At 42.2% G+C, this 12,754-nt stretch overlaps 1 protein-coding gene across 1 annotated transcript in view; it reads left to right on the forward strand.

Annotated features, from left to right (window-relative positions):
* The window catches only part of CTNNA1 (catenin alpha 1), a 183,954-nt gene that overhangs the window by 140,627 nt on the left and 30,573 nt on the right, over positions 1–12,754 (forward strand). The window contains exon 11 of the mRNA XM_074960709.1: positions 11,420–11,576. Within this exon, the coding sequence (XP_074816810.1) occupies positions 11,420–11,576 (157 nt within the window). The remainder of the gene's footprint in view (positions 1–11,419; positions 11,577–12,754) is intronic.

A 12,754-nucleotide genomic window follows, 5' to 3' on the forward strand; every position in this document is an offset into this window, starting at 1 on the left:
CAGCGTCTGCTGTCTTCCCATAAACCCTGGAAATATGTCCTTCATCTGAGCCTCTCTCAGCCCCGAACACCAGTTTCCATCTCATCCACCTGACTCAGATACTGGGTAGCATTCTACTGGTTAAGATAAAACTAAAATGTAGCTTGTGGAAGTTGGTTAGATCTTACTGAAAGAGAGAAACTCAATCCCCCTGGAACTCAACTCTGTTTAGAAACGTGAAAATCTGTTTTTGGAGATTTTAAAATGCATTTTGAGTTAGGGATATTTGAGTAGATGATTTTGATAGATGTCAAATGTTGATAATAACATGCATAACACACGTGGTAGGTGTGCAGAAAGCTAATAGGGGAACTTGACATTGTTGTATGGCTCTTGAAAGGAAGTAGAGTTTTGGAGATACTTTGCAATGTTGTGATGTGATGCTGTTATTTAACGGCTGGACACTGACTGCTCTCACTTCACTTATGTTTGGAAAGAGGCTTGAATAGACCCAAGTAAAGCTCAGTTGCAGACTGTTATCTGAATGTTAGTCATATAGATTTAAATGTTATAAAACAAATATCTGGCTAAATTTCCCCCAGTTTTTGATAGCAAAGAGCCTGCTGGAGAAAGCCCCCTGCCAGAAAATTCACTAGGAACAGAAAACACTTGTGATCTCTCCTCTGCTGAGGGTCATAGGTGACTGGCTTAACCCAAAAGTTGGGGATAGTGGGAGCTGATTCAACACATCTCCTTATGGCCTCTGCAGGCAGGGACCCTAAGGAGCCCTGGTGGTATTAAAACTTCCCTATCTCTGAGGAAACCCTGAAAGGACAGGAGGCGACATCATCACCTGCCCTTCCATGGGGTCAATGCCAGCCCTGTATTAGTGCAAACGGGCCTCCTGGCCTGCCTTGTGCCTCCCTGCACAGAGTTGAGTGAATCAGGCCTATTAAACAGATTTTAGCTAATTCTTGGGTAAAGTAACACTTTTTAAAAATAAATTGGCCTTTTATCATATTAACATCTTGTTTTTAATAACTCTGTTCCACATCCTTACATTCATATTTTTGAAATGCTTGAAAAGCAACTAATTGCTTATAGATACCTGATGAAACAGATGGTAACATATGCTGATCACACCTACTGACACAGCATATAAAGGATATTAGTGTGAAAAATCCCATGCAGAGGCTGGCAAATCCTAAACAAAGCTTTAAAATTTTAATGGTTTTAAAAAAGAAATCACGCACCCTGCTGCAAGTTTTTCAGCTGCCACTGTGCCCATGGTTACATCTCCAGCCCACTTGTTGTTGTCCTCTTTGGGGAAGGAGGCTTCCTCCCTCCTTTATGTCAAAGACTTTGTTACCCAAGCGGTACCTGCTCCTTTCTCCTCCCATTTGAAAGGTTAGTGCATCTCCTCTAAATGCAGCAGCCAAATACCTGACCTAACCCTTCCAGTGCCTAATTCAGGAGTCTTGAAGTATTCTAATGGCACTTCTGTCAAAACAGAGAATCTGAAGTAAAAGCTAAATACGAAAATAAATGTACCTAGACAGTACAGAAACTGATGATGTAGCATTTGATTAATTCAGGTTCTTTTACTCAGTAGCTCCTTGAAATTTGTTATAGGAAATGAGATTGAGTCACATATCTAGATACATAAAGACTTTTAGTATCCAAATAGAAGCAACTATAATTGCAACCATAGTAAAATAAGATAAATATAGCAGAATGGCCTTCTGCATTGTGCATATCACAACTTTATGGAAACCATCAGGTGTGAGAATGGAAAGAATTGGCAGAAGCACGGTAAGTGGGATTGACACTGTCATCCTAATTTCCCAGCTAAGGGGTTGGTCTGACAATTTTTTACAACCCTTTTACTTCAAACCCCCACACATCTGGGACCATATTTGATTGGGTTTCAGCCTCCAGCCCACATCTGTTACACCGGGGAACAGTAATGAAGGTCTTGTCTGGTCGGGAAAGTTATTTACATCAGTACATTTCAAAACATAAATCTGGTTTCACTTCATGATTATGTGTGCCAAAAAGCCCCTAAAATCTGCTAATTTTAAGCTGTTTGTTATATTGTATTTTCTCACAAGATACATATTGCTAAATCTTTTAGCCCTAGGTCAAACACTTAGGTCTGGTCCACACGAGAAAATTAGATCGGTTAAATCACCTCAGTCAGAGATGTGAAAAATCTACAACCCTGAGCTGCGTAGTTAAACTAACCCAAGTCCCCATGTAGACAGCACTAGGTCAATGGAAGCATTCAGGTGTTGACCTAGCTACCGCCTCTTGGGGAGGTAGATTACCTGCACTGCCAGTGTCTACACTGAAGTGCTACAGCGATGCAGCTGTGCTGCTGTAGCGTTTTAAGTGTAGACAAGCTCCAAGGCTAACTAGTCAGGTCTTATGCTAACTGCTGGGCCCTGTTAGGCCTCAAGCTTATTGAAAGCCTATTTCAAATACTTTTACATCTTCTGTTCCTGTGCATTATAGCTTTAATTGTTTTTATGATCATTTCCTTAAGCACCTTAGCGTTTCCTAACATATAGCTTATAGTTTGATCCCAGGTATGAACCTCTCAAGATCTGGTCAGGGGTCAATAGGCAGACTCTCTTTAGAAGGGAACCAGTAGGAGACACATGGGATGAAGTCAAGAAGACAGCACAAGAATCCTGAGCAGCCATTTTGCAATCCTGGGCCTAGAAGAGAGGGTGGGAAAGGAGGGGCTGAAAAGCAAGGTGGCAAGTAGCAGTAAGTGTTACTGTTGTAGACTGTTTTATTGTGGACAGAACTTGCTCTATAGAGTGTAGTGTGAGAACAGCTGCTAGTTAAAAACAGACTGGTGTGCTTCAGAGGTTTTGTTTATCTTCATTGTTCTAATTCACTGAAATGCAAAGTGGGAACAGCACAAATATTGAAAAATAAATAAGTCTATTTAAAAGTTCTTCCAGTTCTTATACTAACTGGGACACACACAAATTTAAGGGCTTGTTTATTTACTGGTGTAGTTATGTCAGAACAACACCCCCTGTGGATATGCCTTTTAAAGAAGTATAATCTAAATCAGAAAAAGGCACTTTCTAATTAGAAAGTAAGTATATCTTCATGGGAAATTATAGCAGTAAATTTCTTTTTTATGTAGACAAGCCCTAAGCGTCCTTTTAACTGCTGTAACATTACCAGAGTAAACGTTCTAGTGTGACCGGGAAGATACTGACTACTCTAAGCCCATTGGGACAAGTAATGAATTACAGTTGAAAGCAATTAATCTTTTTGCTCACAACTTTAATTTTTCAACTGATCACTGCCAGCACATCTAGAAAAGACAAAACCTCTCATTGTTTCTTACATTTGGCTTCCAGGTGAGGCACTTCAGTTTCAGTGCCCCAACTCATAGTCCTAGTGAAGTACACTGAAGGTTGGCACATGATTCCAACACTGGAGTTGGATGTAAATGGAGGTGACTTAATTGTCATTAATATGCACATCTGTTGCACCAGTTAAGCGTGCCTTTGTGGAAGGGGGGAGGGGTTCTGGCGGCAGAATGGTAGATGGCTTTGTCCACGTTTAGAGCATGCAGTGTTTTAAATTTTGAACACTTTTTCCACCCCTAAGTAAACCACCTACATTTTTCTGTAAAGCAGAGATTTTAATTCTGAAGTTATGCTTTTACAGGTGTTAAAAGCACCTGAGAAGGAAGGCTAAGCTGTTCTTGCTTTGCACGTTTTTTCTCCGAAGTAAACATATTGACCATTGGCTGTCACCCAAGCCTATTTTTTCTCTTTTGACTTGAGCTGAACACTTTACTTTTTCAGCCACTTGGATTGCAAAGCAGGAAAGTCACTTCTCCATTGACTCTATTTCCTGTCAAGCAGCAGTAAAAATAAATTGAACAAATAGGAAGTGAGGATGTAATGCAATTCCCAAGTTTATTACAGCTTTTTTGAATTAGACACTTCCACTAACCTGTACACTTGGCTCTGATCCTTTTCCCTGCAGAAACAGGCAGCTGTCTGTCTATACTAGCCCTGGGAGGAGGAGTCCTGCAGGAGTGGTGACTGACCGCTTCTGAGCTCTTATTGCTGCAGTCCCCAAATACTAACATAACTAGCTTTTTCTTCCCACCCAAATTCCATTCCATCCTTATTTTTTCTCCCCCACGATCTTTCAGTCCACCCCTACTGATTTTCTTCGTCTTATACTGTATCTCCAGCTTCCAGCAGCCAACTTGGCTCAGAGCCACAAAAAAGCTGTACTCCTTGAGCTGGGCTCCAGCAGCAGTGAAACAGACTGTGCAAGGAGAGGTGTATGTGCAAAAAGGTGAAGTCCATCACATAGGTTATACTAAAAAGAAGAATGCTGATCACTGCTTCTCCAACAGCTGCTCAGCCCAGTGCACTGTTCCCTAACACATCCTCCAATTCCCTTGGTCAGCAAACAGTTACCTATGACCTGCTGGTTAGCCTGCTCTTCGAGCCCTCCAAAATAAATCTACAGTTTTTGTCCCATGTGACAGATGGTTCCTCTGTGTGCCCATTTTCTTCTCCTTTGAGGTGGGTGGCTGATGGCAGATTCATTTGATTTCTTTGACTGATTGTTCTGTAGGTGTGTCTGCATTCTAAAAATGCAAATGCACATGCTTGAAAAGGGCCTATCGATACAGCCAGAATCCGTCCAGAAAATGTATATAGTTAAAGAAGAAGCCATGAGAGGTATTCTGCTTAGACCACAAACTGTATGTACAGAGTTAAAGGCCTGATAGCCCAGATGGAATTTGGGCATACTACTCCAGGTTGGTAGCCACATTGTGGATGGAGATGGAATGTGCCTCAGTAAAAGACAATTGTGAAGCTACTACTGGGCCCTGCACTAATCTTTGCCAAACCTTACAAGCTGGATTCCAGAGTTTCAGCTGAGAAAGTCTTTGGCACAGAGCTTCTTCCTGGTGAGGTTTCCCCTTTAAATTTCACTCTGATCCTATAGTCAGCCTTTGAGTTTTCTTTATCTGTTTTTTCTTTCATTTCTCTTTTGCTGCTGGCTACTTCCCAAGTATAAGGGTTCATAGCCATACCTGCTTGTTGGAAAGATAATCTTACCTCTCAACTTTTAATGAAGCACTTTCACTGACTTAGCTCTCCCTTTTTGTGGGGTACATGTGGAAAACCAAAATCACTTTTCTTCCTGGAAGACTCACTGCCTTTTCTGAAGGGTTTTTGTATAGTTCATTTTTTGTGTTCAATTTTATCAGCATTAGTATGTTAGAAATTGTAGCTTTTGAGAAAATGCTTTATCAAGGAGACTATAGGGCCTGCTTTTATACCTGTATTCACCTCCATCATTGCAGGGAAAGGTAGCTGATCAGGGTGCAAGGTTGGGTGGCTATTCTTTTTTCTAAGAAAAAATACCAAGACAGTTTCCTTTTTCAGAGCATACATTGTGCAGATACAAGCAGCATGTGTGTCACTGGCATTAATGTTACCTGGTTTTAATACTCCCTGAAGCATGTTTTCATGCTTGCAATTGCAAAGGGAAATAGGAGAAGGATAAATTCAGGATTCTAAGGCTCTATGTTACCAGCCTCTGTTTTGGTAGTCATGGTTACTAGCAAAATACAGGCTGAGAGAACTTCTGGAGGGTTGCCCTTTTTATCCTTCCCTTCTAGGGTTCTTATTACTGAGATTCATGTCCGGAGAGTTGTGGATGTCTAGATCCTGCTCTTTTGACTGACAGGCTGATAATGCATTAAATAAACCAGGCTGGGGGGAACAGGTCCAGCAGTTCCTGTACCAGACCGTGAGTATAGAGTCTCAGGGGGAGAGGTTCTGCTTCCATCTTCTCTGCCAGGATGAAACACAACTGACATTAGCCTTGACTGAATAATAGGATCCTAAACATAAGACATACTGCCCTTGCATCTTCCTATTGCACATCCAGTGCAACACTGGCTATGATGAATCTCTGATTTAGTTCATACCGTAATAGTCGTAGGGTGATGAATTACAACTTATTCCTTTTAAAAACAATTGCCGAACATTTGTGAGATTTAAAAAAAAAAAAAAAAAAAAGTTGGGAACCCAAATATCTTTGAAATCCATTTTCTTAGGCAATAGGAAGCTTCCCTCAGAAACTTTCAAAACTCAAGAAAGAGCTATGTTCATAACAGGTTAGTAAATGAGTGTATTCAGTACACTCAAGTGTAAATTTGTCTTCATTACTTTCCTGGGGTGGAGGGAAAGTAAAACTTGTGCTTGTGAAAGCTTGTGACTGAGCACACCAGACAGAGTGCCATTTTTCAGCCCTTCATCTCTGTTAGGCAGGTTGCCACTCATGTTAAATTGTCATTATTTGTTTACATTACAGAACCTATCAAGCACATTTTCACTTGTGACTTAAATCAGGATTTCAGCCCAAATCTTCAGCGCTGAAAAAGTAACATAACATACTAGTCTCAGTAGCACAATATAACTTCTCTGCATTTTTTCCCCCCAATCGTTGCTAATTTCCGAGATCCCTTGAGTAAGTCAGCCTGCTTCTCCTGTCTGATTCATTCAGTGCCATTATGACATGTTTAACATCACCATCACTCTGTAATTAGTGAGTTATATTTAAAGAATGGGTTGTGACACTTCTGAATGAATCAGATAGGTGGAAAAAAATGGATTTTATAAAAGGAGGCGCATCTGTTGCTTACTGTTTTGCTCACAGCTTTGGGAAATGATATACAGCTTTAAAAAGGCACAGTGGAAAAAGGTATAGACTAAACTTAAAGTTAATTTATTCCAAAGCTTGTGTTTGAAAACAAAAATCAGTATTGGTTTTTATCATGGCTGTAGGAGTTTAGGCCAGAAGGGACCAGTAGATCGTCTAGTCTGACCTTTTGGATATCACAGGACACCAACACCACCCAGCAGCCAAACACTAAACCCAACAACTGAAATGAAACCAAAATATTAAAGCCTTCAGGAGACTAGACTCTTCTGTGCCTCAGACAGAAAATAGAAGGGACCAAGGTGCATCGGTGTTCGAGGTTCCTGCAATGGCAGGAAAATGATTAAATGAGACACCCAGATAATCCTGGCAAGTGACCCACATCCACAGGCTGCAGAGGAAGGAAAAAAAACAAACAAACCCAAGGTCACTGCCAATCAGACCTGGGGGAAAAATCCTTCCTGACCTCACATATGGCGATCAGTTGGACCCTGAGTATGTGAGCAAGAACCAGCCAGCCAAGCACCGAATGAATGTGCTCGATGCCACTTCAGAGTCCTGGCCCTTGCCACGCAATGTTTCTTCTCCAGTTGTGGCCATCCCTGATTCTTCACAGGAAGGAGATTTAAATAAAACGAAACACTGCCAGAATACATTGGGTGGCGGTGAGGGATATCCCTTCCTGACCCCTGCCAGTGGCTGACTGAAACCCTGAAGCATGAGCTTTAGGAACACAGACACAAATTGGAAGTGAGCCCCAGGATTGTTGAACCCTTCCTCCAACCATCACAGGCAACCTGGTCAGACAATCTCACTCAATTTGTCCAGCGTGCTCTCAAAACCAGTTAAGTTGTTTGCACCCACAGCTCCTATTAGGAGGCTGTTCAAGAATAACACCCTTCTGAAGGTTAGAAACCTCCCAATTTCCAGCCTGAACTTTGTTCATGGACATTTTATATCCATTTGTGCTTGTGCCAACATTGTCGTCTAGCTTAAATAGCTCTTCACCATCCCTGAAATTACCCCCTAATGCATGTATAGAGAGCAAACATATCCCTTCTCAGCCCTTTTTGCTCGTCTAAACAAGCTAAGCTCTTCCAGTCTCCTCTCATAAGACAGCCTCCATTCCCCTGATCATCCCAGTAGCTCTTGTCTGCACCTATTCCAGTTTAAATTAGTCTTGAACATGGGTGACCAGAATTGTACAGAGTATTCCAGATAAGGTCTTACCATTGCCTTGTCCAATGTCATTAATGCTTCTTTATCTGTATTGGAAATGCCTCGCTAATACATCCTAGGATTGTATTTGCCTTTTTCATAGCTGTATCACACTGATGGCTCATAGTCATCCTCTGATCAACCCATACACCCAGGTCTATCTCCTCCTCTGTTGCCTCCGGCTGTACTGCCTCTGCTCCTCCATGGAGCCGCTGCTGGCCTCAGCTGCTCAGGACCACGAACCTCCTTATCAGCACAGAGCCATGTAGGGGCTGACGTCAAGATGTCCCTCCCTTCATGCACCCAGGTGGGCAGAGCACACCCTTTGTCCCACACTCCTGCCCTTCAGAGAATGTCCAGGGGACAGGTCAGGACAAGGTTTGTGGCTGCTGGCCAAAACCTTTTTTAAAAAGACTAAGTATTTGGCTGAAAATAGTTTGTAGGCAAAGATTCCTGTGCAGTGTTTGAAACCCAAACATTGGAGCAATAGGACACTGAAAGTGAAATGAATTAAAGGTAGTAGAATAGATGTTTTTTTTTTATTGTCTATGCTTAGAGAAATGCAGAAAATAAAGCACATAAGTAGTTACCAACTATATTAAATTTCTTTAAATTCTTTCATTTGTAATCAGCGTTGTCATTATCTGGGTAGTCAGGCTACTTGTGGGCTAGTTTTTAAGTGGCTTTAAGCTATTAATGCAGTAGGAATCTGGCAACCTGGAGTTCATTCACAAAACATTATGCGCTAGTTGGGCCTCTGCTGCCGACGCGGGGTCTACAGTTCAAGTATCTTTTCTGACTTCATATGTGCACCTCCCTTCTGGTCTGAATACTGTTTGTCTGCCACCCATGTATGGAATACACATAGGGACCAGCACCCGAAGAAGAAATGGAAGTCCCTTACATCTAATTAAAAGCTTTTCGAGTTGTGTGGTGTCTATCTGTATTCTGCTCCGCCTTCTTCTCTGTTTTGGGTCTTATTGGATTTGCAGTAAGAAGAGGTATTCTTAAATATACAATGTTAGCTACTCTCTAGTCTTATATCTCCGCCCCTGAATAGATCATCATCATCATCATCATCACTCCCATAACCGCATTGGTCATTGGGGCACCATCATTGATGAGCAATCAACTAATTGTCTCCACCCCTGACGATTGTCTGTCAGTGCTTTGGTCTTCGCGAAGTCCACTCCTGTCCACTCTTTTATGTTGTCATTCCATCTCTTCTTCCATCTACCTCTTATCTTCCCCTGTACTGTCCCATGGAGGAGGATCTTGGATAGGCCAGATCTTGTTACATGGCTGAACCACTTCAGCTTGCGCTTCTTCACGGTCATCAGGAAGTCTTCATGTGACCCAGCGCATTGGGTGATGATGTTGTGGACCTCTTCGTTAGTAACATAGTCAAAGTAGGAGAAGTCCAGGATTTTACGGAAGTATCTCATCTCTACTACCTGTATTTTCCATTCAGGTTCTACTGGAAGGGTCCATGTGTCGCACGCATATAGAATAATGGAGATGACCAATGCGTGCGGCAGTTTCAGTTTGGATTGCAGGGAGATGTTCTTATTCCTCCAAATTGGCTTTAGCTTTGCTGCTGTTTGCGCAGTTCTTGCCAGAATTTCTGCCTGTGATGATTGCCCCCAAATACTTGAACTGTTTCACTCTCTCTAGCTCTTGTCCACTGACAGTGATATGTGAGCTGATCCTGTCACATTTGTTTTGATCAGCTTGGTTTTCTCTACACTGATTTCCACGCTGTATTTTGCGGAGGTTTCATCCATCGTTTCACAAGGTAGGTAAGTTCATCTTCGCTGCCTGCCAGGCCATCAATGTCATCGGCGAACCAAAGATTTGAGATTGTTCGCCCCCACCCCCACAATGCTGACTGATCTCCTGAATAGATAGACTTAGTAAAAACCTTGTTACTGGGCTAGGAATCTCATATGCCAATTCATTCAGTATTCTGGGATGGAAATTATCTCCTTCCCCCTCACCCACCCCCACTTAGGTGCATTAAGCTAAATTTTTTCTTTAGTGTCATATGTAGTAATTTCCATTTCTCTTCTTGGCGTCTGGTGGCAATATGATGAGATAATGTTTCCAATTAGCGTCCCTAAAATATGGGTAATAAAACTTTGAGACAATGCTGAATCAAGGAAAGGTTCTAAGATCAGTGTTTCTTACTGAAGTTCCAGAGGGTTTTTACTCTTGAAATTGACTGAATAGCTTGTGTAATATGTACTCTATAGTCTCTTTATACTCTATATTCAGCAAATCCCAACAGCTTAATTTTTGAAGTCACATTGTTTGTTTTTTTTCCTGAATAGATGGAAGTAATTAGAAGGCAGGCTTGAAGAAGCCTCTAGGGGGTTGATTCAAGAAGTGGGAGCAGTTTTGGGAGAGGTAGCAGATAAAACCACACGAACAAACTTTTTGCCTTTTCATTTTTGGACTATCAAGGTCTTGTACAGTTAATTCCTAGAACAATTAGGCTGCTGTAAGATTTATTGGCTGGATACAGAGTAGATTTTCTTTTAATTCATCAAATTCACAGATAATGTGTAGTTCTAATTCTGGAAAATGTCACCTTTCCTGGCGCATTTCATTCCCTTCATCAGTGTTCTGGCCAAGGTATTTAGGAAACACTGCCTTCAGATGTGTTAAGCACACCCTATCCCATCTAAAATATACCACTTCTGCTGTTACTCCTGAGGGAATTCTGCGCCAGTGCGTGCATGCAGAATTCACGTCCCTCCACAGATTTCTTTGCTTCCCCGTCGTTTTCTGCAGGAAAGCAAAGTGAAGCTGCAAGCGTGGTCACAGGCCCCCTCCCCAGCCACAGCAGGCACCTTGTTTCCGGCACCTGGAACAGCCAGTGGAGAGATTAATCACTGCATATGGATGGGGCTGGGGATGCCCAGAGGCAAGGCATGCGGGGTCATGTGCCACTGCTTGTCCCCCACCCCCCTATTCCCGTGAGCACAGCTCACTGACTCTGCCTGGGTCCTGGTGCCAGTCATCTTCCCCATTGTGCTGGATGCCCCGTTTTCTGTACAATAGTGAGCGCCTGGGCGTCCCCACTGCAGCAGCTGGGGCTCTCCTGTTTAGCAGACTCACTGGACCCCGAGTCCACTGAGCCCCAAACAGCTGCACCTGGACTCCCCAAGTCTTACTACCCCAGCACCTGGACCACCCCACTGAAACCCCATACGACCCCCCACTGAAGGTGACTGGGGCTCACCTGGACCTTCCTGCAGAGTCCCATTGCCCCTGCACCCAAACCCCCCAATGAGCCCCTGTGCATCCAGATCCCTCACTGAGCTGCCTGCATCCAGATTGCCCCACACCTGGATCCCCCCACTAAGCCTCCACACTTGGATCCTGCTGGGCTGAGCCTGCCTGCTCACACCTGAATGACTGACTGAATGTAACTTACTGATTTAACTGCATGAAATAAGAGTAAATTTTGAACATGTAACACATTTTACAGGTTATCAATGCTGCATTGGCTCTGGCTGCCAAACCACAAAGTAAACTAGCGCAAGAAAACATGGATCTCTTCAAAGAACAATGGGAAAAGCAAGTCCGTGTATTGACAGATGCTGTAGATGACATTACTTCCATCGATGACTTCCTGGCTGTTTCAGGTAACAACAAGGTTTCCTACTTGCAAACAAGGTTTCCTACTTGCAAACTAAACACAAACTAATAGGTGCAGTAAATGACACTCACATAAGACAACGTTTGTCAAATGAAATTCTTTATCCCATCATGATAAATTGGAATTCTGTTTTGAAAGAGTTCAGTAAATGTATTCCTTATTTACTAGATGTCTCAAATACTTGCTGAGGCATTTGTCTACAATAACAAAACTAAAATCCATAATTCACCAGTGTATCTCTACCAGCAGTTATAGTATAGACATAATGGAGGCATTTTTAACTCCATGTAAACACCTGAGTCCTGACTACTATAATTTCAACTGTTGCTGCTACTAGTGGAGAATTAGGGACCCAGTTTTCCTTGTACAAACAGACTGAGCATCTCAAATGCTGTGAAAGTACCAGTATTCAAAAGATGTTCATGGAGGTAAGTTATGTAGGAACTATAGGAGAGAACTTGAAGTTCTAATTTAAAAGGGAGTTAACAATAAATATGTTTGAATTCTGACGTCCTATACTTTTAATACCAACTTTGTCTTTGGGATGAGCTCATAGTCGCTTGCAAGGCAGTTGAATACCATGGGGTTCTACATCTTACATCTCCATGGTTGTTACAGTATTGGTAGTTGAAATTGCACAGCAATAGAGGTGCATAGTTCTGGGTAAGTATACTCGTTTTAAGCATAATAAGTAATTGATGGTCTCATGTTTATGGCCTGTTTGGAATATGGCAGTGAATATAAACAAATTGTAAAAATTTTCAGGGCTGTGCAGCATCCTCCTTTATAAGGCCTCCCAGCATGTTTCAGTTGTAAATGTGCTTGGAAAAGTTCTCAAACTGCAGAAACAGTTGACTATGGCCTACTCCCTCCCACCATCTCACCCCAAGAGAGACACTGGTATTAAACTATAGGAGAAGCAGACTATATTGTTAGCCCACTGAGTTTAATTACTCTGAAAGATTTCAGGGTCTTGTTGCTGGTCTTGGTGAGTCACTAGAAATGTGAAGTACCTTTTTCAGGAGCAGTGACTGTCTGAACAAAGAGAAACAGATTACCTCAAATATGCTCTTAGCACAGAATGTCTTTGAAATACTGGAACTTGAGGGTATTGAGAGCATTCAGCAAATGGACCTTGTATTTGTATTCAATGAATTCTTAAGG

Source organism: Natator depressus, chromosome 8 (assembly GCF_965152275.1).
Source record: "Natator depressus isolate rNatDep1 chromosome 8, rNatDep2.hap1, whole genome shotgun sequence".
Classification (NCBI taxonomy): Eukaryota; Metazoa; Chordata; order Testudines; family Cheloniidae; genus Natator; species Natator depressus.